This window comes from Anabas testudineus, chromosome 10 (genome assembly GCF_900324465.2).
Source record: "Anabas testudineus chromosome 10, fAnaTes1.2, whole genome shotgun sequence".
Classification (NCBI taxonomy): domain Eukaryota; kingdom Metazoa; phylum Chordata; class Actinopteri; order Anabantiformes; family Anabantidae; genus Anabas; species Anabas testudineus.
Genome location: NC_046619.1, coordinates 5,066,587 through 5,088,782, shown reverse-complemented (window position 1 = coordinate 5,088,782; position 22,196 = coordinate 5,066,587). Strand labels below are relative to the sequence as shown.

At 37.4% G+C, this 22,196-nt stretch overlaps 1 protein-coding gene across 1 annotated transcript in view; it reads right to left on the bottom strand.

Moving 5' to 3' along the window:
* The window catches only part of aff2 (AF4/FMR2 family, member 2), a 138,891-nt gene that overhangs the window by 44,638 nt on the left and 72,057 nt on the right, over positions 1-22,196 (bottom strand). Inside the window, exons 8-9 of the mRNA XM_026357616.1 lie at positions 20,490-20,550; positions 15,855-15,909 (exon numbers count right to left, since the gene is read on the bottom strand). Coding sequence (XP_026213401.1) covers positions 15,855-15,909; positions 20,490-20,550 — 116 coding nt within the window. The remainder of the gene's footprint in view (positions 1-15,854; positions 15,910-20,489; positions 20,551-22,196) is intronic.

Genomic DNA, 22,196 nt, shown 5'->3' with positions numbered 1-22,196 from the left:
CTCACTTTATTCATTAGTGCTGGAAATGCTGGATAAGATGGAGTTTCTGTGAGTGCTGAGTATTGCTATAAATGAGCCCAGAGCCCCGAGCCTGAAGCAGCACATAGGAGAATGAATGATTTAAGTCTGCAGTAACATGAAATGTCTCTTTTACTCGATGAGAGAACGTCTCCAATGGGTTGTATGTAATAAACAAAGTCATGCGAGACACATTTAATAAACTGGATGGTAATCTTTTTTATGATATTTCACATCATTCCTTCATTTGCCAAAAAATAAAACGAGACAAGTCTCTTTCTTACAGTGATACAGTATGTTTATGTTTTCTGTTTATCTAGCGCCATGTGAAGTTTAGGGAAAGGTCTTTTCCTCTCAATGGGATTTTCATTTGAGTGCTCTCTAGCTTGTTTCATTCTGGCTACATAAACAGTATGTTTTGAAGGAACAAGATGAAAGGGAACGAGTATGTGCGTGAAAGCATTACATCTGGCTCACTTTCCTCTTTTTTTCCTCAGGAATCAGCCATCAGCTGTCGAAAATAATTTAGTGCCATAGTTGGTGCCAAATTAAAAAGTAACACCAGCTGGTGCAGACTGACAAACTAGTTTTTTTTTTTTTTATTTTAGATTCATAATGTTTTGTAGAAGTTAAGCTATATAAACTTCATCCAGCAGTGAATTTGTTCAGATTTTAGCATTACCTTTTACTCTGGATGTACAACTCAACTGATGTAAAATGTGTTAATATTTTATAGACTATATTATAATATACACAACTGTTACAGATGAAATCCTGCACGTCACAGAGCAAGGTGTCATCCCTCGTGTGGGTTTGTGTTTCTTACAGGTTCTGCTCTTATCTTAAATAACGGTACAAATCTTTTGCTTATTTAGTACACAGAGCTTCCATTCTCTAGCTCTTGTGTGTATGCCTGTGTCAACGTCGCAAACACAGATAGGACTTACAAAATAGTCTGTCAGATCTTCAGGCTCTAGCGGAGGCTTTGGTGTATATCTGTTTATTTGTGTGATAAAATCACAAGCACAACAGGGAAATGAAAGCCTTACAACTTTGACAAAATGATCTGTTGGTTTGATATGTCCAGTGGGCCTCACAGGATCCATGCGACTCCTACATACTTACAGGCTTCAGCTAAGCTAGAAGCTACACTTTCATTGTTTCACCTAACGAGCCTATTCAGGCCAGGGGTGGAGTGAAACTAAACCTGGAGGATACATTTGTGGTCTCTAACCAACTATCTTTCAGACTGAAGAAGCTACATGGATAGTAGTGAAATCTTTCGACCTAACAAGCAGGCAGTCCAGTTGCCATGACTCAACTTCCAGATAACTTCCACTGGATGAAGGAGAATCTTCGCCGACATTTTGCTCAGTGACTTCACAATGGCTACAACTGTCAAAAAAGTTAAAATGGAGACCTGGTAGGAAGCAAAGCAAATAATGTCTTTCTACATTAAGCCAGAGATACCTGAAAGGTCAGAATTGAAGTAGATTGTTTCAAACTCTGTGAGTACATAGCTACAGCAATGACCACTGAGGCCAGTGTACAAACATGTGTCAGGTTCAGTCAACATAGCCATTATCTTTAATGGCTATAATGCAAATTCACATAATGGCTATACTAGACTGAAAATGTCTGCAAAATGTTCACTTAAAATGTATTTTATTTGGCAACTAGGACATGTAAATGTTGTTATTGTTGTATTAAAGCAGCTCAAACCGATGGTTAGAGAGAGATATTGGCTTGGTAAAAATTATATTACATATTATATTAAAAAATCTATATAATGACATGAGTGTTGTCCTGCACTTTATATGTCCACCATTAACCCTGAACACCTTAGTGGTAAGAAAAACACACAATTAAATAGTCCAATTAAAAGTAGATGAATGTGATTTGTAGGAGACAGTTTGAGTTCATCAGCCATGTCATGGCTGTTCTTTATCCTCACCTGTTTGGACACCTGAGTCTGGATCTGAGGAGTAGTTCCCCTCTTCAGAGACTTGTTCATGTTCGACCTTGATTTCAGTGAATATCTTGTCTACAATCTGTTATCATAAAGGTTCTTGTCTCCCTCTTGGACTTAACCTCAGCTATACTTGCTATTATCTTCAAAGTGTATTTGTTGAGCTACTGGAGGTTTGTGAGTGCGGTCTTGTAGTGAGATTTTTGAATTTTTAACCTTGTCTTTTCTAAACTCCTGACTATGACCCTGAATATAAGACACTTCTACAGATGTTTGTTGTGGAGTAATGTTTGTGTGCTATAAAAGGTTTTTCTTTTGCATTGTGTTCATGGTATGCACTTCAATGCATACTGACTGTCCTGTTAGACCTGTTAATAATGTAAACATAGTGTCCTATTCCTCATACATGATTGTAGAAAAGAAATGGATATTAGCAATAGGATCATTATGCACTCCTCTGTGTGTTCTCCAGGGTCCATCTGTGTTACAGTGTATGGTTCATTTTGGACTGTATCACCTTTAATTAACCAGCATGAATTGAACATAAGGAGGCCAATCAACAGACAATAGACTTTTACAGCATTTTTTTCTCCTCCCAAATGCTTTTGCTGCAAATCTGAATTGATCGACCTCTAATGACAATGGAGCAGATGGCTGAGATGTAAGTGAATGTGAGACAGGAGGAACAAGCTGAATCACAGGTAAAGGTGGGTTGTGAAAATAACTAAACGACTGAGTGAAAATATGTAGAATTGCTGCTGTACTGTGGGACTGGGGAGTGAAGATGTGGAGGCCATCTGGGCTCAGTTCATCTGTCATCTTATCATCAGCCTTCAGCTCGCTGGTTCTGCCCTCCACTTGGCAGGGCTTCCCACTGCACAGCTGGCTTTACAATCTCTCTCTGTCTCTCCCTCAATCACTCACACTCTGGTGTTTGTGTGTTGCTGTGCACAGTTGCATGTGTTCTTGAATCTAGGTTGTGTGTAAACCTATTGATATTTGGAGTAATATGACACAATGTCTGAATTATTGCAGTTGTTACTTAGTCTATAACATATATAAAGTGTTTGACCACTGAGAAAGCATTAGTGCAAACATGTTAACTGCCCCAGAAGGTGGAAAAATACCATTCATATGATAAACGTGTTGACCTGCTGTGGTATTTACTTGCCCTTACAGGATAAATAAAGTTGTACTGAATTAAACTAAATATTTGCATCAACACACCGAATACACTATGTGTGTCTGTGTGTAAAGTATGTGTACATGTGTATTTATGTGTAGTAGTTTACCACAAATGCCTGTTAAATATTTGAGGAATCAGCAAAAGCTCTCAGTACAACTTATTATGTAAAATGGTAATGGTCTGCACTTATATATCCCTTTTGTACCTTACTGGTACCTTACATGTGTCCCATTCACCCATTTGTACACTTACACAACGATGAGTGTGCAGCTGACCTGACTCATTGGGAACAACGTGGGATTCAGTATCTTGCCCAAGGACACTTTGACATGTTACAGGAGGAACTGGGAATTGAACCACCAATCCCATGATTAGTAGATGACTGCTCTACCTCCTGTTCCACAGCCGCCCAACGTTCAAGCAAAGTTTTATTTATTGGTATAAAAATCTGTTATGCTGATGCCATGGCTGGTGCCTTGCCATAAATTGTCATAAGAGAATCCAGGGGGATTCAGTGTGCTCTTAAACCACCTGTGTCATTGTGTTCAAAAGTGTTTTACTTTGAACTAATGTCACACTTGATGCAGCTGACTGACATGTCCACACAGCTGGACCTGTCTGCGTTCAAACCTTGCTACGTTTGTGTTATTGATCTTGATCATGAGTTCTCTCACCTCTGGACATTTACGTTACAGGACAAGTCAAGTGAGACTACTAATCTGTCTTTCAGCAGGTATTTCTGAACTTTAGTTATTGTAGATACATAAATAATGAAGAAAACATTTATTCTGCTCGGGTATTGCTACAGGGTAAGCTTACTATGAAGTAAAGACTTTCATTTGTTGATATTTTACCCATACAGCCTTTTGCTTTAAGGTTATCACCACCACTGAATGAAAAAAAAAGGGAAATGTTGTTAGACAGCTGCAGTAGATGATGGTGTCACAATGGCTGTTTAGTGTCTTGTCCCAGGACGCCTTGACATGTGGACAAAAGGAACTGGGAGTCAAACCACTGACTCGGAGGTTCATACTGTAGATGACTGCTATACCAACTCAGCTACATGCTGCCTCGCTTGCTTTAAAAAATACTGAGACAGCACTTTAATGGTCTCTATGGTATATGATTTTAATAGACTTTTAATAGATACTGATTTCACCAGGCCAAACAAACTAAAGTGCAGAAGTAAACACTCCATTGTAAAAACTACCAGTATATGTTGAGAAAAACATGCCAGCACCTAATAGCAACATTTAAAATCAAAAAATGTCAGTGCATATACTTAACTAGAGCCAAATATATTGTTTGTATCAATTTTAACTTTGCTGATATATGACTTACAAATTTTCACTACTGAGGAACAGCAAACCATCTTGACAATGATGCCCTGCAATGGAAGAGAGAGCAAGAGTCTAAGCTAACATAGCTTATTAGCTCTATTTTTTTATAACCTCCTCTTGCAACATGTCATTAACATAATATGTCATTATATTAACAGAAAACCTAATCCAGTTACAATTATGTTCCCCTCAAAATGTATTTCTGATTTCAGCTTGTTTGTAAAGAATCATAATTTTTAGGACACTGGGTTAAAATATTTCATAGAATTAGGGCTATAATACAGATTGAACTACAGTATTAATCCTCACAGCTCCTGTACAGTTAAGCATTAACAGCTTCATTTTTAGCAATCTGATTTCTAGGTAGTATGATGTTCTTTAATGAAATGTAGCTATTGTCTCTTTCTTTTTTGTGTTGTTAGTGTTTATTGTTCAAAACAGCTGCAATGAGAACCAGTAATGATTGAGAAGACTGACAGCTGCCATCTTGAACAGTTTGACAACGTGAATGCTTTCAAGTGACCTTTCCCATAATTTCCTTCCTTCTAAAATAAAAAAGACACTCAGACAGATAACAAATACTTCAAAGTCTATTTCTTTCCCATTTTTTTCTCTACCTTTGTTTCTTTCTCCTCTTGTCTCTTTATGTTAAGGAACTGGAGCCATAAAGCCTCAGTACAAGCACAACTTTTCTACTCAAGTTGAAATATTTTAAACTCGCGCTGTCATGTGTCCACCTCAATATGTGCTGCCCAGAGCCAATTTGTGTCTAGTTTGCATCCACTCGTATTGTTGTGTTACCCTTTGAACAGACTAGCTGCTATCAGTGGTACTGACTGGTAAACTAGATTCTTCTTATGCCAGAAAACATTGTGTTATGTTTGCTGTTGGTGCACAGCACAGGGCACTGAGTTGACAACCTGCATCAGCAAACCTTTTTTATTATTGATGTTGAATGCACACTCATCTCTCTTGACTATAACAATACTACTCTTACTTCCTGTTACTTTTAGTACTTTAATTACCATTAGTATTGTTTACCATGATTAAAATGATTAAGACAAATCCATTTACCTCTAGGCAGTTTTTCTCTCACCAGGGTATACTGTTCATTATGAAAGATGCACATAGAACATAATAAAAAAAACAGGGAAGCAGGCAGTGTAAAGATTTTCAAGATTACAGAGCAGTAAAATAAAAATGATGCAGTATAATATACACTGCGGAGGTATGGATAGTGTGTGTGGGGGGGGTGGCAGAATAATGATTGGTATGTGGGTGAGGTTGTCAGTGCAACGATTTAAAAAAATGTATGTGTGTCTGTATGGATGGTGTGAGGAGTGTGGGTGAGAGTGTGTGTGTGTTGCTTTTCATGGGGGATATAGCCAGTGGATCGCTCGCAGCATCTCTGGTCCCAGCGTCCCTGCGGATGTGTGTGTGTGGTGTTCAGTAGATTGGGCTGCAGAGTGAATGGGCTCATTAGCGGTAGCAGAGTAACACATGGCCTGGGGCACACACAGACACACGGCACACACACTCTTTCTCTTGCTGTCTGTCTCTCTCTCTCTCTCGCTCACACACACACACACACATACACACGCAGTAACACTCCAGACTTGCATACTAATGCCCTCAGACTGTGAACACAGTGAGCCTCATTTATAAAAGATTCTTATATTCTTATGCACCAGTCTGGGCTTTGCAACACATTCCAAGCAAAAGATGAAAAATTTATTTTGGTGCCGAACTCAGCTGTTTACATGAATTCTTTCCAATATTCTGTGATGTTACAAATGCAACTAACATTTGTTCTAATGATTAATTGGGAGACATATTTTCCCCAAGATGTTACAAGAAGATCATAATGAATGATAAATTTACTTTTTAAAAATAGTGTGAATGGACTCTATCACCTCTAAATACGATGGGGATGAGAGAAGGTATTGTTGGCAGTTACAGTTACATTTAGTTGTTTGGCAGACGGTTTTAACCAAAGCAACTTACAAGTGAGGTACAAAGCAAGCACATATCTAAGCCAAGGAGACGAACTAAAGAAAAGTGCTCTAGAAAGACCTGTTTCAGTTTCATGGGGTATAAGTGCAAGATTTTATTTTAAGTGCAGAGAAAGACTGGGTTATTAGAAGTTATTGAAAGTTGGGAGTGAGGCAGCTGAGCGAGCAGAGGTGGGTAGGTCGTTCCATCATCTTGGAACCACAGAGCTCAAAAGTTTTGCCTGGGATCTTTTTAAGGTGAGGTGAGCTACAGTTGTTCATATTGTTTCCTGAAGTTCGGATTACAAGTGAGAGGCAGCAGGACAATATCACACAAATAATTAGGTGATTAACACAACAAACACAGCCTTACTGGTGAACCATAGTGATTAATTTTAAGTGTCAATGTTAGCACTAGCTTAAGTCGTATATTGTAGCTTTAAAGAAACTTGTCCAAGACACACAACAGTGGCTCCTGCAGATTGTTGTACCAGATGATTGCGACTTAGAAATAAAAAAAACAGAGTAACAACAATTTACACACTTTCACTCACTTTGAGTCATTGACCATCATCTGCAGTAATTTATTACTTAACCATCTGGACATCTTTAGCATTTTACAAGGGTGCCAACAAACATGATGTGTATTGCTTTTAAACATACATTTAATTCTATTTATGTATGTGCAAAATGAATAAAATATCTGAAAGCATATTTGAATGGAAGGTTCTGCACAATTAAACCTTAATGTTTCAGCAACACATCAACCTTGATATTTACCCATATGCTCACCATATGCTCTCTGTTTTTGGATAAACTGTTAAATTTGGTTAAGCTATAGAGTGACTACATTTAATGGAAGAGGCCTGAGGACATAATTTTCGCTGACCCTGTATCGTTATGCATAATACTATTTATATTTCATCCTCTGAATCATAACCCCAGGTCAGCATAAAAAAGTACTATTCAGATTTATGTCCTAACTTATAGTAGTAGGGTGAGTATAGAGGACATCTGCTGCCTAATTTTAAATGGTGCAGAGTTGAGTGTGTGATTGGAGACTGGTGACTGAGGTTGTCAAGTGGGCACCTGCCACACAGATGTTTCAGTGAATTAGAGCCACTACACCTCCAGAAAGCTTCACAGTGTTTGGAGCTGCAATAACCTTCAAACATTACTTCTCCTAGTAAAAAAATCTTGGATCCACATTTAAACCTTTATACAGCATCAGCGACCGTCACCCCTTCATCCTTTAGATTTAAAGGACAAATAATGCATCTGTGCACCTCCACTGAGAGTTACAGTATGTCACTGGCTCTGGGCTCAGTCACAGCAACATCTTTGACCTTAACAGTGCTTTCAACAAAGAACTGAAGAAAAAAGACTAGAGAATCATCCAACGCAGACCATAGCTGCCTCAATTATATGTTTCAGGGCAAAGAACATTTATTATAGCCTGTTATTGGCTGATACTGAAAGTCACACACTGACTGCACTGACTTTATAGACTCTGCCAGAGACGCACTGGCCACCGACACACAAGAACAAGGCTTTAGATAAATGTCCAACACAAATGTATAATTAAATTTTTCTAAGCCAGTCCAATGTTTAATGTGTGAACAGCTATAATAGAAATAAATACAGTGGCAAGAAAAGTATGTGAAGTATGGTTATATGACAAGATTGTCATAAAATGTGATCTGATCTTCATCTAAGTCAAGAATATTAACAAATATCATGTGCCTAAAATAATAAACCAAAAAAGAACATGCTGCACGCCTGAAGTTTGCAAAGAGCACATTTCTCCACAGCGGTATATGGCAAAATGCGGACTGACTTATTAAACTATATTGAACTATTTGGAACAAACACACAGCACAACATGTTGCATAAAAAGGACACAGCATATCATCATGAAAACATCATCCAACTGTAAAATATGGTGGAGGAAACATCATGATTTGGGCCTGCTTTGCTGCATCAGGACGTGGCCAGCTTGCAGTGATTGAGGGAAGATGAATTCCCAAGTGTAACAAAAATTCTTCAGGATAATGTGAGAATGTCTGTACGTCAGCTAAAACTCTGTAGAAGTACAGAACAACACCAGAGCAAGTCCACAACAGAATGGCCTCAGAAAAACAAAATCCACCTTGGTCAATCGGCAATGTCAGAGCCCAGACCACAACCCAATAGAGAGGCTTGGAACAACTTGAACAGAGCCACACACATGAGACGTCCAAAGAATATGTTTTGCTTTATGAATGTGGCTTTTTCTTGCCACTGTGAATAACAATTCACAACTTGGAGTTTGACTAGTTGTCTTACCTTAGAGCTGTGCTTCTGGCTTTGGGCTGTCAGACACCTGTCAATACACATACACGAGAGAAAGGTTTAAAATCTTACAGACACATTATCATTAATTAGTCACAGAAAGAATAATGTCTAAAAAATCAAAGCTGATTAATCATGTTCTGTGGTGCACTTTGGGCCAGTGTGTCACTGTAACACTTCTTGGCCACAGTGACTTTGTAATTGGATGGAGACAGACGAGAGGACGCTTCTTGGCACCATGAATAGAACATGGATCAAGAATTCTTCAATTTGCTGCAGCATTATTGAATTTATTTCCTCAGCATATATTCAGGTCATAATTTCAATTGTTGTGGTCACTATTGCATATGGTCAATGAAGAAAATGGTTATGATTCCAACATTGAAGAGAATGTTATGCTAATTTTTTATTGATGCATCTGCCACAATCATTTGAATCTAAATATTTGAAATACAAAAAATGATACATGCAATTAAAGACTGATAGATTGATTAATTAAAGAGCATGAAATTCATTTGATACATTTTTTAAGCACTCGACAGCCAAATTAAGACTTTACTATACTGAATAGAATGATTTATAATATTCTCAACAATTCATATGTTTTTACAAAAAAAAAAAAAAAAGCTTCATACGGTAACGTTCAAGATTAGTTTTAATATTCTGGAAAAAGTCATAAATATTTAAGAGTAAATTAAGAAGTTTTTTAAACGTTTAAGAAAAAAAGATTATTTTGAAAGTAAAGAGTCTCCTCTTCTCTTTCCTCATGTTGAGGAGAAAAAGTAGACATCAAAGAAAACCTCTCTATTTTCTCTTTATCTTCTTTTCCTTACCCCCATCTTCGCTTGTTTCCTCCCTGCCCTCTCCCTTTTCACTCTTTTATTTGTATTCACACTTTCTCTCCTTTCAGTAAAAGAATGGAGTGATTAGGCTTGTCAGTGAAGCTTTTCCTCCCCCTTCCTTCGCCCCTCTCATCTTCTTTTCCTCCCTCTGTCAACTCTGAGTCAATTTTGCACATGACTACATCAATTAGAATAACAAAACAAAAACAGTAAACTCAATTTCTGCATATATCAGCCATTAATTCATCTTTAAGCACTGAAGCCCCACAATTAAAATGAATTACTCAAACAAAAACAGGGCCCTTTTCTCGCCTCTGGCTTGTTGTTTGTCTCTCTCACCCTCGCTCTAGGAATAAGGTGATTAACTGGACCAGTGAAGTTTCTGATAGATCGATGCGTAGCTGCAGGCTAGAACAACAAACCTCCTCAGATCTTTGGCTTTGGAAGACTTGCAGGGCTCATGAAGATGATCTCTGTGTGAATATATTTAGCCAGCTGGTGCTTTACTTGGATTTTAAATAAAGAACAACCTAATCATTATTTATTCACACAATCTCCTCTGTAACAACAAAGCGGACAAGCTGTTTTACCGAAGCCGAGATAATTCAAACCTTTAAAGCTTCTGAGACATAAAGCGCTCAGTGTATGACTGTGTGTGTATATGTTTATTTGCAAAATCTCCACATCCTTGTCTTCCCTCTTTCTCATGTGGGTGCAAGACAGCGGAGTGTTGCACATCAGGCCCTGCGATACAATTTTAACGAGGCTTTAAACACCTCCGCACCATCTTGAACAGTAACTGAACAATGAATTCTTCGCTTGTCTATACTGAGTCGCTTTACTTTGCGTGAGAGACGTTATAAAGCATTTCTAACACCTGAACACCGGGTTCAAAATCCTGAATTTCTGATGAAACTCTTGCATATAGGTTACACTACTGAAAGCATAGCAGACGGTCGGTTTTCACTAGTTCCAAACAAAGAGACTCTATATCACGAATTTTAGCATCCATTGGCTGCCAGTTGGATTTAACACAGTTAGTCCACTGATGACTTTTATACTCACACATCTGACTGTGTCAGGAATAATGTTCTGAAACCATGTAGTCACTTTCACCACATGTATTAACATTTGAACCTACTGATCGATGCCTATAATTCACTCACTCTTGTTTGCTCTACTTTGTACTAACCCTCTACTTTAGGTTATCTCTGTTTCAAGTCCGATTAGTAGACTGCACAATTTTACTTTTTTGTACAGCCTTCTGTACTCTGTTCAATGTAGTCTATACCTCTATTGTACCACCAGACACATCCTGAGATGCTAAATTTAGAATTACCTTAACAATAAAGATAATAACACAATTAGACACACTTCCTGCATGAAAACAGTTACCTACAATGTGCAGACAATACAAAGATCAGCAATAAAAATAAGCACAATCATTCCAAATGTTAAAAACTGTACTTGTCTTCTCTGCAAACACCCATACATGCAGTGCAGTTTCACACTTTCAAGGATGCAGACCCTTTCATAAAAAACATTACTCCAGGTTGGTATGGATTGATTGACAAAACATTTAACTTTCACACAGGGAACACTTTTCAGCATTGTTTCTTTTATTCCAGCACCTTAACTGTTGCAACCCTGTCTCCTAAAAATGACCTTTTTATAAAACTGAAATACAACCACAAATACACTAAAGTAGTAAAAGTTGTTGCAACCAGTTAATGTTTTATAATATAATGAAAGATTATACATAAGCTTATAGTAACTCTTATTGTATCCATCTGAGTTTTTACCTGCTCTTATATGAGTTATTATGGTTTGACTGTTTTAATGTCATATTAGTGCTTCTTATTTTTTTAGGGTTTTAGGTTTTGTATTATGTTGTTTTGAGTTAAACTCAAGTTGCTGCTTTATCAGCCCTGCACATTTTACGCTCTCTGTACACTTCAACTACTTCCTTTCTGTTCATTCAGTTCTTCATTTATACAAAAAAGATGTTGCATCAGAACATAATCATAGTGTGATTACAGGACCTCATTCACCAATATCTACCTAAGCTGTTTTGTAATGTGACTCAGTGTTGACACTGTGTGTTTCCTTCACAGTAACACACAGCAATGTGTAACACACAAATGACAATGTCACCCAGATGTTACAAGCTGGTAAAGGGGAGTCAAGCAACTAAATTGATTCAAAGTATAAAGCTAGCCTGACAATTACCATTATCACATATGTTTTATAGGCTTTTTGACATGTTAGAGCAAGTACAGGTTTGTATAAAAGTAGCATAGTAAAACTAATCTCTCAATATGCTCAATGTAGTTGTTTAAGTCACAGGCACTCGTTATTGTTCATTAATGGAACATTTGAATAGAACAAAGTCATTACTTGAGTTGTTAGTAACACGTGTGCTAAGTCTGCATCAAGTTGAAGTGATCAGCTTCAGTTACTGTATGACTGTGATTACACAGCTGTACATGTCCTGGAACATTTTCTTAAGTTTAATGTTACTGTTGTTGTTGTAATGTTGTCATAGAACAATACATGGAGTATGATGCACATGTAGACAAACAGCTCTCTGCAGCTCTCTGACTATGTGAGCAGGTTGTCCATTGTGCCAGACGTTCTCACCAGCTGCAACTGTACTTTTATATAAAGACAGAGCTTTTAAGCTTGCCTTTGCTCTGACCAAGGTGATCTGTCATCACAAAGCTCGCAGAGAGAGAAAAGAGAGAAACGCAGAGAGATAGAGAGACAAAGGACAGTCCTGCAGCAGTAATTGGGTTGCTGTTTTTCTCAGCTTCTAAAGTCATTAGGAACATCTCTCTCTTTCCTACTATCTCTGGTTTCCTCTCCTCTTTCCCTTCTCTCCTCCATCCCTCTTTTCTCTGCTCTTTCTTTCAATTCCCTCCTCTCCTTCATCTCTTTTCTCTGTGCCAAAAACATATTCATCATACTCCTCTCCTGCCCTCACAGCGCTGTGCCACAGCATACTAATGACAGTGTGTGCCTGTGTGTACGTGTGTTCGAGGGAGAGAGAGAGAGAGAGAGAAATTGTCAGCATCTGTTTATATTTATGTGTTTGCTGGTGTAAGTGCTTGCGAGTATAAGTCTCCATGGGTATGCTGCATGTGCTTATATGTGTGCATGGGCGCACGCCTGTAATACATGCACGTCTGTGTATTTGATTATGAATGTGTGCGTGTTGTGTTTTACTTCGGGCTATAAAAGCTTGATAATACACCATGCACTCATTTGCTATAAGCCTGTTAACAGCATGGACAGAAAAATGCCACAGAATTCATCTCAGCCTCTCTCGCTCTCTCTTTTCATCTTACTCACTCTGTCTCTTTGTCTCTTGCCCAGTTTTATTTTCCTTTTCTCTCTTTATCTTCGCCTCCTGTCTGCATTGTTATCAGTCTGTCTGGTCTGTCTTTGTCTTTCACTGCGACCCACTAACTTACTCACTTCTCTGCTTTCTTTCTTACTTTGCTCTTTATTTATTTGAATCACTCTCCATGTCTGTCTTGCACAGTCAGTCACGAAGAAACGGACAACAAGATAAAAGTGCAGAGACAGATGGTGTGGTGGAGACTTAGAAGAACAGGTCACAATTCTTAGACGCTCCCAGTCCCACACAACGTACAGTATAACAAACAGAACATTTTCCAACGTCCAGTCCCCTGAGTTAATTTCACAACTATCTCTTGGCATGGGTTAAATTCATGGTTTTATATTGAAATCTCTCCTTCCTCTTCCTGTGAAGCATTCACATATTTTTGACTAGTCATGCTGATATATAAATGTATCAAAAATAGATTGGGAGTTGTAGTAGTTGGCAGATTGAAATCATTGTAGGAGGTCTGTGTTTGGATTGTCGCGCTAGCTTTCAATATCCTCTTGTTAGAGGTTCGTTTGAACATGTACATAAAAGAAGCTGTTTCTCAGGAGAGTTATTGTATGTTCTAGGACTATTAGTTTTGTGTAGCACAATAAAGCCATAGTGCTTATACAGAGACTGCACTGTAGTGTACTGTGTGGACTGAACTGTATGTGGCAACCCATGCTATAGCGGGAGATGCTTCACATGCTGAAGTAATTCTTTAAAGGAAAACTAAAGTAAGTTTTAACTTTGGAGATATTTTTATTTTATTAATATTTTATTTTTAAAGTACTTAATGGATCTTAGAATGCTGCAATACTGTAATATCGAACTAAAGGTCCAATACAATGGTCAAATGTGTTTTGAAGAAGCCAAGGGGGTGGCTAAATTAGCTATCACCTCATCTACTGAGATATATTTATGTAAATGTTTTAATCAGCCTACACTCAGCCAGGACCTCTCACATCTCTGCTCATTGGATGACAAGTTTGCACTGACTGACCACCTACAGCCTCTGGTCAGGTTAGTGCGCTGACAATTCAATGTGTGGATCAGGACTCTGCCCTGTGCCTGTTAAAGTAACAGAAAACAATGGACGTTTGCGCTTGTTTTGGATGTGTCTTCAGTGTGACCAAATCTGTCATTTTGGTTCAATGGTACATATTTTGATACAGCAGGAAACAAACAAAAGAAAAAATAATCTATATTTCATACAGGAATTGTTATTGTATCCTATTTCATCCTGTCTATTCATCTTAATACTAAAACATATCATGCACACTATCCGTGATTAGGAGAGCTACTTTCAGCATAATTATAATAACTAAAAGCACCATAAATGACCTGCCATGATTTATAATTACAACATCTACCATCATGGTAATTATACAATCAGAAGGCCAGTTTAAAGGGGATGAGAGGAATTGGTATCTTTTCATTAACAGAAAACAGAAACTCATGAGCACTGATTCTGCACAGTGGGGGAAGGGGCAGCAGCGCGACCCCCACTGACTGCTTTGAACTCATCTCTGGCATCATTAGTGCATGATGATAGTGATTAGAGGAGAGAGGGCCACCATGCCAGTTTTCATACTGAAAAAACAAGAACAAGACGAGCAGGACAACTATCCACCACTCATGTGTCCCAGTCTAACAAACTGAAAGAAAAGAAACACAACCTTTGATTCAAAGGACGTACCTACAGACTATGATCTCCCAGCCTGCAGGTATGGCCTTTAAAACGTTACATTTTTTAATAGGTAATTATTTGTAATTACTGGGGTTTTTTGGTCCCTATAAAATGCTATATACATCTTTATAATACATTGAATAAATAACCTTATCAATTTATAAGCCAATTAGAAATTGAAAGATGCAAAACAATTGCAAAGAGATACAAAACTAAATGTGCAATAAAAATGTGCAAAATGACAAAAAGATAGAGTTTTTTAAAATTAATTCCCTGTTTCATTTTTAAACTTTATTTTAATTCATTACGTCTATTAAATGTCCATTTAGAGGCGGTTCTGGAAACTCACACAAGAAGTTGTGGAAATGTCGGCATCATTGTTTCATGATTCAGGTAACAGTTGAATGATAACGGTTTGTGGTTCAGTGGTTCTTCTACCTCACATGGTGAAATCACTGTATGTATAATAATAGGCTAGTACTACTAAACTTTACTCGCTCGTTGCAACACACAAACAACCATTATTTTGAATGGCACAACTAAAGATTCCTGTGTTTGGTGGCTGGAAATGAAAGCAAAACACTTGTAAAGAGGTTATAAAGAGAACAAAAAGTAAAGCCTTTCCAAGTGTGCATAGTTTTGTGTAGTTTCATGATAACGATCACTTTAACTGGCACAATATATACATTTTAACCATCTACTCTAAACTTCCAGTCCTACAAGATATTTCCTAGAATTGATGGTGGTTGAGAGGTACTTGTATGAAAGACAAGTGTTTATACCACAAAACACCAGCTGTTAAATCCTAAACCTTTTTACGACACAAGTTCACTAATGTTTAACTGTTTGTTTTAGCCTGAATTTACAGTTAGAGTTAGAGTTTCAGTTTTGAAGTTTGATTGTGTCACCCTTCTAAATGGGGGAAAATGCTTCAAGTAAATGTTTGTACCTGTGGCAGTTTAGTCTAAGCAGATTCAATGTAGATTTACTTTTAGACTGGAGTTCAAAGGAGCTTTCAATTATGTTCATTTCAGTTTAGGGTTATATGCGGGTATACAGCCCATGAATGACTAGATGGCCTGAAGAAGCAGCTCACCTGTTGCTCTGCCTCTTCCTCATCACTGCTGATCTTCAGGTCGTCCTCCAACATTCTGCACAGAGTCAAAAGAACATGTTACTGCAACCATGACCTCCTGTCTGCTTACATTAGTTTGCATATTCCTTTTGAAGAATGGATTAATTTAATTGCAAAAGCTGCGCTGGAGGTTCATGATGGGAAATGTGGAAGTGGACAGTGGATGGAGCACTTTGCTGATTACCAGATGTTCAGCTTATGGAACTTGGAGAGCGCAGCCAGATTGTTTTTTCACCTGGAAACTGTCAGAATGACAAGCGCTGACCTACAGCCAAGAATTCCTTGGAAACAAAGAGGACATGCTCGGCTAGGATCGGTCTCTCAGTCACGCCTGTGTATGAATATTTCAGGTGTTTCTGATTGGAAAGTCAGCCTGCATGTTCCCGTGTTTCTTTTGTATTAGCTGCGGTTGTTTGTTGTGGTCAAATTCAAACAATATAAGGAGATGTATACAGGCTATGAAAAAGATATACACGACACAGTCGATAACATGACCTCCCTCATGGCACCACCTGCTCCTTACCACACAAATTATTCAGTATTTATGTGCTGTGTATTGGCAAGTTCCCATGTTTTATTGCTTTATATAAACCCTCCACACAAACTACTGTTATTTTAAGCTGCCACTGCTATTGTTATGACAGGAGAATCCCCTAAAGGGATTTTTACTGCCTCACGAACCACTCTTGTCTGTGCTTGCACCACTAAAAAACACTCCCCAGCGTTGTGGTGTTTTCAGATGGGACCATACAAGTCGTGAATAACTGAAGCACAATAAGAAAAAGCTTTGCAGATAAGGGGCACAGTGCAGCATGCGGCGATGATAGATATGTTTGAATGAATGAATAATGGATTCATATTTTATTTCATAAGAAGAGGACAGATGGAGAGAGGGAGATAGTGTGTGAGATGGAGATGATAATGATGGGGAAGGGAAGACAGAAGGGGATAAAGAGAGGGAAATGGAAAGTGAATAGAGAGAGGAGGAAGAATAAAATGCAAGAGAGAGAAGAGGCATCAATGAGGACAGACGCAGTTGGATATAACTGAGTTACGGACTAAAGCATCCATGGCATGCAGAGCTTAGAAAGCACAGCATCACATTTCTACAAGGTGCAGATGCTCTTAATTGCCTTCATAAAATAAGCTCTTTCATTTGTTAAAGTAGAGCTCCATTACTTGTGGAAGTTTGTCTGAGATTATGTTAATATTTTCCAAGAGAAAATTATAGCTGCAATGAGCTAATGACTAATTGCCTAACACTATGATATAGACAATTTTAAATGCATATGCACTCAGAATGCAAAAGCAAAACACACATAAATCTTCTTCTGCTGCCTTAGAGAACAAGCTTACGCTTCTGCCAGTGTCTTTACAGTTCAATTCACAGTCTTAATTTGGCCCCTTTCTGCCTCTTGCTCCGATGTGTTTAACATAAAGTTAGAGTTAATGTATGAAATATGTATGTGTCAGTAGTTAGATCACAGAATGAAATAAAAATGAGTGTGAGACAGTACATCAGTTTAAAAAGAAATATTATGGAACGATATAAAGTGGGATATAATATATATTTGACTGTTTATCGATTGCTTAGTTAAGGCTTTATCAGTATCCCTAATTATATGTGTGTTTCTCAGTGACAGATTAACTTACTTCGTGCCGTATGTTTATTTACTGTATCCTTGATTCTAATATGTACATCAATTAACATGACTGTTTATTGTATTTTGAAGGATTACTGTGTTTATTTAGTTATATAAGTAATTACACTGAATGTACACACTGTTTTGTTTAGTGAATTTTACAAGACATACATGTTAGGAATTATTATTACTTGTAAATGTAGAAATGTCAGAGGAATGAATAAAGGTTGAACTACTTCTGTGCTGTATTATTCTAGTGTAGTAAATATCAAAGTGGATGCTTCAACTCTGACTTTTGAGGTTTCTTTTCTAACAGATCAGTAAGGTGTATTTAAAAACGATTACTATTGGAGGATTTTTCTGTAATGGTCAGACGTAGCAAACATTTTGCAAAGAATACAGCAATTAGTTTTAACAGCACAATTACTTTTGAATAAGACAAGGTAGACCTATTCATTATCCTGGACATTTTATGCTGTTGAGCATCATAGTAAAAACAAAGAATAGCCTAATGGCTGCGGGAAGCAAGGCATTGTTTTTTACCAATAACAATTATTTCACCCTAATAAACAAAGCAGCATTTATGTTTAAATACACAGTGGGAAAAAACTACACCTCAGGGCACACAATAGTAATCAAAAGAAACAGGCTTATCGGCTTTGGAAACAAAATAGTCTAATAAGCCACAAAAAGCTGTGCATTCCAGCAGACAACTTCCTAATGGAGATATAATTAACTATTTAACTGCTGCATGGACCCAAAGAGCAGGAAATGAGAGTTTGCATGCTGTCCTGGAACATTAATCAAATCATCCAGTTCAAGTACTGTTAACTAACAGCTGCCTTTACTTCTCCTTAACTTGCAGAGTATTTGCATCATTATCGTCTTGGCCATCATGTCTTTTTACATTTACATTTTTGGACACTGTGCTTGACACATTTTCTCTCCTCTTCCCAAATTAGCCTTCATCAAATGTATAAATAATGAATTGTGTTCTGCACTTGAAAACCCTCACTAGAGCTAATAAGGCAGGAGTTGTCATGTAGGACTAATCTTAATGGATAATATGACAGTGGAGCAAAAATCCCCTTCAACAAATGCATACAGATTTTAAATGAGAACAAGAAAACATTTGGCGCAGTGAAAAAACTGTTTTGTTGTTTAAGTCATACTTGTGTCTAGAAGAGGATTTCGGTAATATTCTGATATTAAACACACATATCAGGTTTGGGTTTATCCCTCAACACCTGTGTCATTTCTGATAAATGCTGTATTTCAGGTGAACAGCTGCTCTAAGGTCTGAGTTGTTTCTTATGAAGTGAAATGATGAAGCACCGAAACAATGGAACAAGTGAGTGGTTCATGCGTCACCTCCATTAAGTTTCACCAACTGTTTGATTTGAGCTGACTAAGAAGATCATAAACATATTATTACCTTTTTTTAAAAGTGAAACTGTATTTTTAAAGTGAAGGTGTGTGTGTTTGTTTTTTTGGCAGATCTCTACTGTAAGTACTGACAATGGACTGTCATCTGACTGAGGCACTGCTGGAATTTGAACCCATGATGACTTTTTTTTATAACACAGGCACTTTAACCAACTAATCCACAGCACTTGCAAATGCCAGAAGAATCAATATCAGTCTTGAGCTGAGTCTATGAACTGTTTCTTAGGAATAGCTAAGCTAATAGCTAATTGCTCCCCCCTCTACCCTTTTTGCAACTGTGACAAATCAGCGTAACATTCTTTGGTTTTAAGCAAAACTCCTCACCATTTTTATAGGCAACATGAAAAAGCCCAAATATTTTTCAATGTTCCAACTCTGACAAATTAACAAAACCAAGCCACAGCAACAACTATCATGTTTACTGGTTTTGCAGCTTTTGGTGCAAAATCTCTACAGACTTGTTCCTCTACACAGGCCTGTTCCTGACCACTGTGAGTTTATGTGTATGTGGCTCTACGATCAATTCACATCCCTTCTCTTCTTATTATCTTAGAGATGTGATTTTAAGATTTTCAGTGAGACTCTTTCTGCAGATTCATGTTTTTATGGTGTTTTTGAACAACAACAACAGCAAAAAAGAAAGAAACCTTGGTAGAGGTGCTGTTAAAAGTTAAAGTGCCTGTCTAGTAAACAGGAGATCCTGAGTTCAAGCAAAACCCAGCAGAGTATGTGGGAGTTAGTTGTCTTATAATTTTGCAATGAAAAAATTAAACAGATGAACAGATTGACAGTTTGCCAGAGGTGAACCTCTGCCTGTTTACACTGCACTCACCTCTAATATAAGTTTTTGCATTAATGATACCACATTTATCCAGTATTTGGTATATCCGAGACAACAGCAGTATTTTCATACATACAAATGATACAAATGTAATAACCAGTGGTAAATACTCGGATAAGACTCTTGATTTTCAACCATACTGAAGAACTTTTGTAGCTTGCGTGTGAGCAGGTGAACTTACAACTTTCCCCTAGTGATTTTGATTTTGGAAAGTCTTAAAACTGTATAGTTACAGTTGCTAAGCTAAGACTGGGCAATCATTGTTCAGGGGAGGCGGTTAACAAACTGTCGATCTCTAAAACAAATCATTGAGCTTGTTGTGGTCAAGCACGTGATAAATCAGGGCTGTGAGGCAGATTTACAAGCCAAGATTTCTGCCTTTCCAATCTCACCCTGCCATGAATCCTGTTGTGCAGCTCTGTGAGTGAAGTGGAGTGGGCTGCAGCCAGAGATGTTGCAGTGTGCTCCTGGCTCACGTTAAATTAATGTAGTTGCACTTTTCCGCTCTGATCCGCACAATCTTTTTTTTCCTTCTACCAGCAGTGAATTTCATCCAAGAGTCAAGCTTAATTTTACCTTGAGGCAAACTCAGCAGGTCAGAAATCTGCTGTTTGTGTGTGTGTGTGTGTGTGTGTGAGAGGGAGGGAGGGAGGGAGAGATACTCACGACTTCTGTGGTGCAGTTGGTGGTTTAGCAGCAGGCTTGTTAGCTGATACAGTACATCGCTCTGCAACACAACAGAGAACATTTAAATATCCCTGTTATGTGTTGTGTCTTGGGTGTTGTGTGTGTCTGTGTGTGTTTGCACTGATTAGTGTTTGACAAGGAGCCAGATTCAAATCACTGTAAATATGTATTACTATTGTCACACTGGAAAACATTAAACTCCTGTTTAGTGCTATTGCAATTGGCCCTTTGCAGTCATATTTCTTCCTTTAATTAACCCTGTCTCCTAAAATTTACATTTCTATAACACTAAACTATAAATACAAGTATGCTTTTGTCAGGAATGCAATTACAGACAGATGAGAAAACTTAATGAGGATATGCTGTTAATTAATGCTAAAGGAAACCTTTGGTTGAAGTTCTGTAATGTTGTGGTCTGACTTTACACAGAAAAATGTAACACTTGTTATGTCACAGACACAATTTGTTTGTCAACCTTTAAACAAAACCACCATCTTTCCCTAACCTTAACCAAAGTGCTTTTATTGCCTCAATTGGCACTGTGGAGTTGAAGTGGAGTTTCTAGTGCGGCAGTTATGTGCTCTGAACACCCATCAACCACATCAACCTTTTGCTTGCTACTACGCTTCCGTTAATAAATATATGTGACATTGGAACATAATCCAGCCAGTGATTAAGTTTCCTGTAAAATGCATACAGTAGGAACATGACGTTTAGTATCCAGAGTTGCCTTTAACACCAGAGAGAAACATTTGGCAGTATAATCTGACAAATACTTCATCTTAATATACATTACAAACATATGAAAATACTACAAGATGTGGATTAGTAAAAGAAGAAGTTAATCAGAAGGTTTAGGTGATTTTTGGTTTAATGTGATAAATTATTTTAATTAGTTCGTTAAAGTCAAGAAAAGGCGTTTTTATCAAGAATAAAATATATAAAATTAATAAAAACATTTAAAAGCATCACACTAATGCAACATTTAAACTAAACTAATTTAAAATTATTAAAATTAAATTAAGTATATAAATACATAATGAACATGAAAATAATATAACATGTAAGTTAACCCTACATAAAAGCAATTTGTTCAGTCAAAATCTTCAATAAACAGATACAATTTTATTCTGTATTTAAATATGTCGTCATTTGGATTGCAAGTTTGTTTTGATTTTTCCTTTGTGCATTGACTTTCAGATGTAGGTCATATATCAATCAGAACATGAGATGTAAAAGTAAACTCAAGGGTTTCACAAGTTTCCTGTTGGATAATTTTGTCTCTAAACTATGTGCAAGTGTATTTCCATTTTATACAATATAATATATTTTATCTACACGAAATACTATACCATAAGTTGCTAAAAATGAACGTAACTTTAATATCAACATTGCAGTTTAATATGACATGTTGTGAAAGTTTATTTTCCTTCCTCTAAGCACCTGAGCACCTTATAAACCCACTTCATTCCACTCATCTATCAAGTTTGTAATTGTCTATGCATGGAAGCAAATCGAGGTTTGCTGTATTTTAGTAACTACGTCTAAATTCTGACTGACAAACTGTGGTTCTTAGATAAATATCCTTTTTGTTATTATTAATAAATTACAGGCTGCACGATCAATCAAACCACCTGAGCCGTGTGTGTGTGTGTGTGTGTGTGTGTGTGTGTGTGTGTGTGTGTG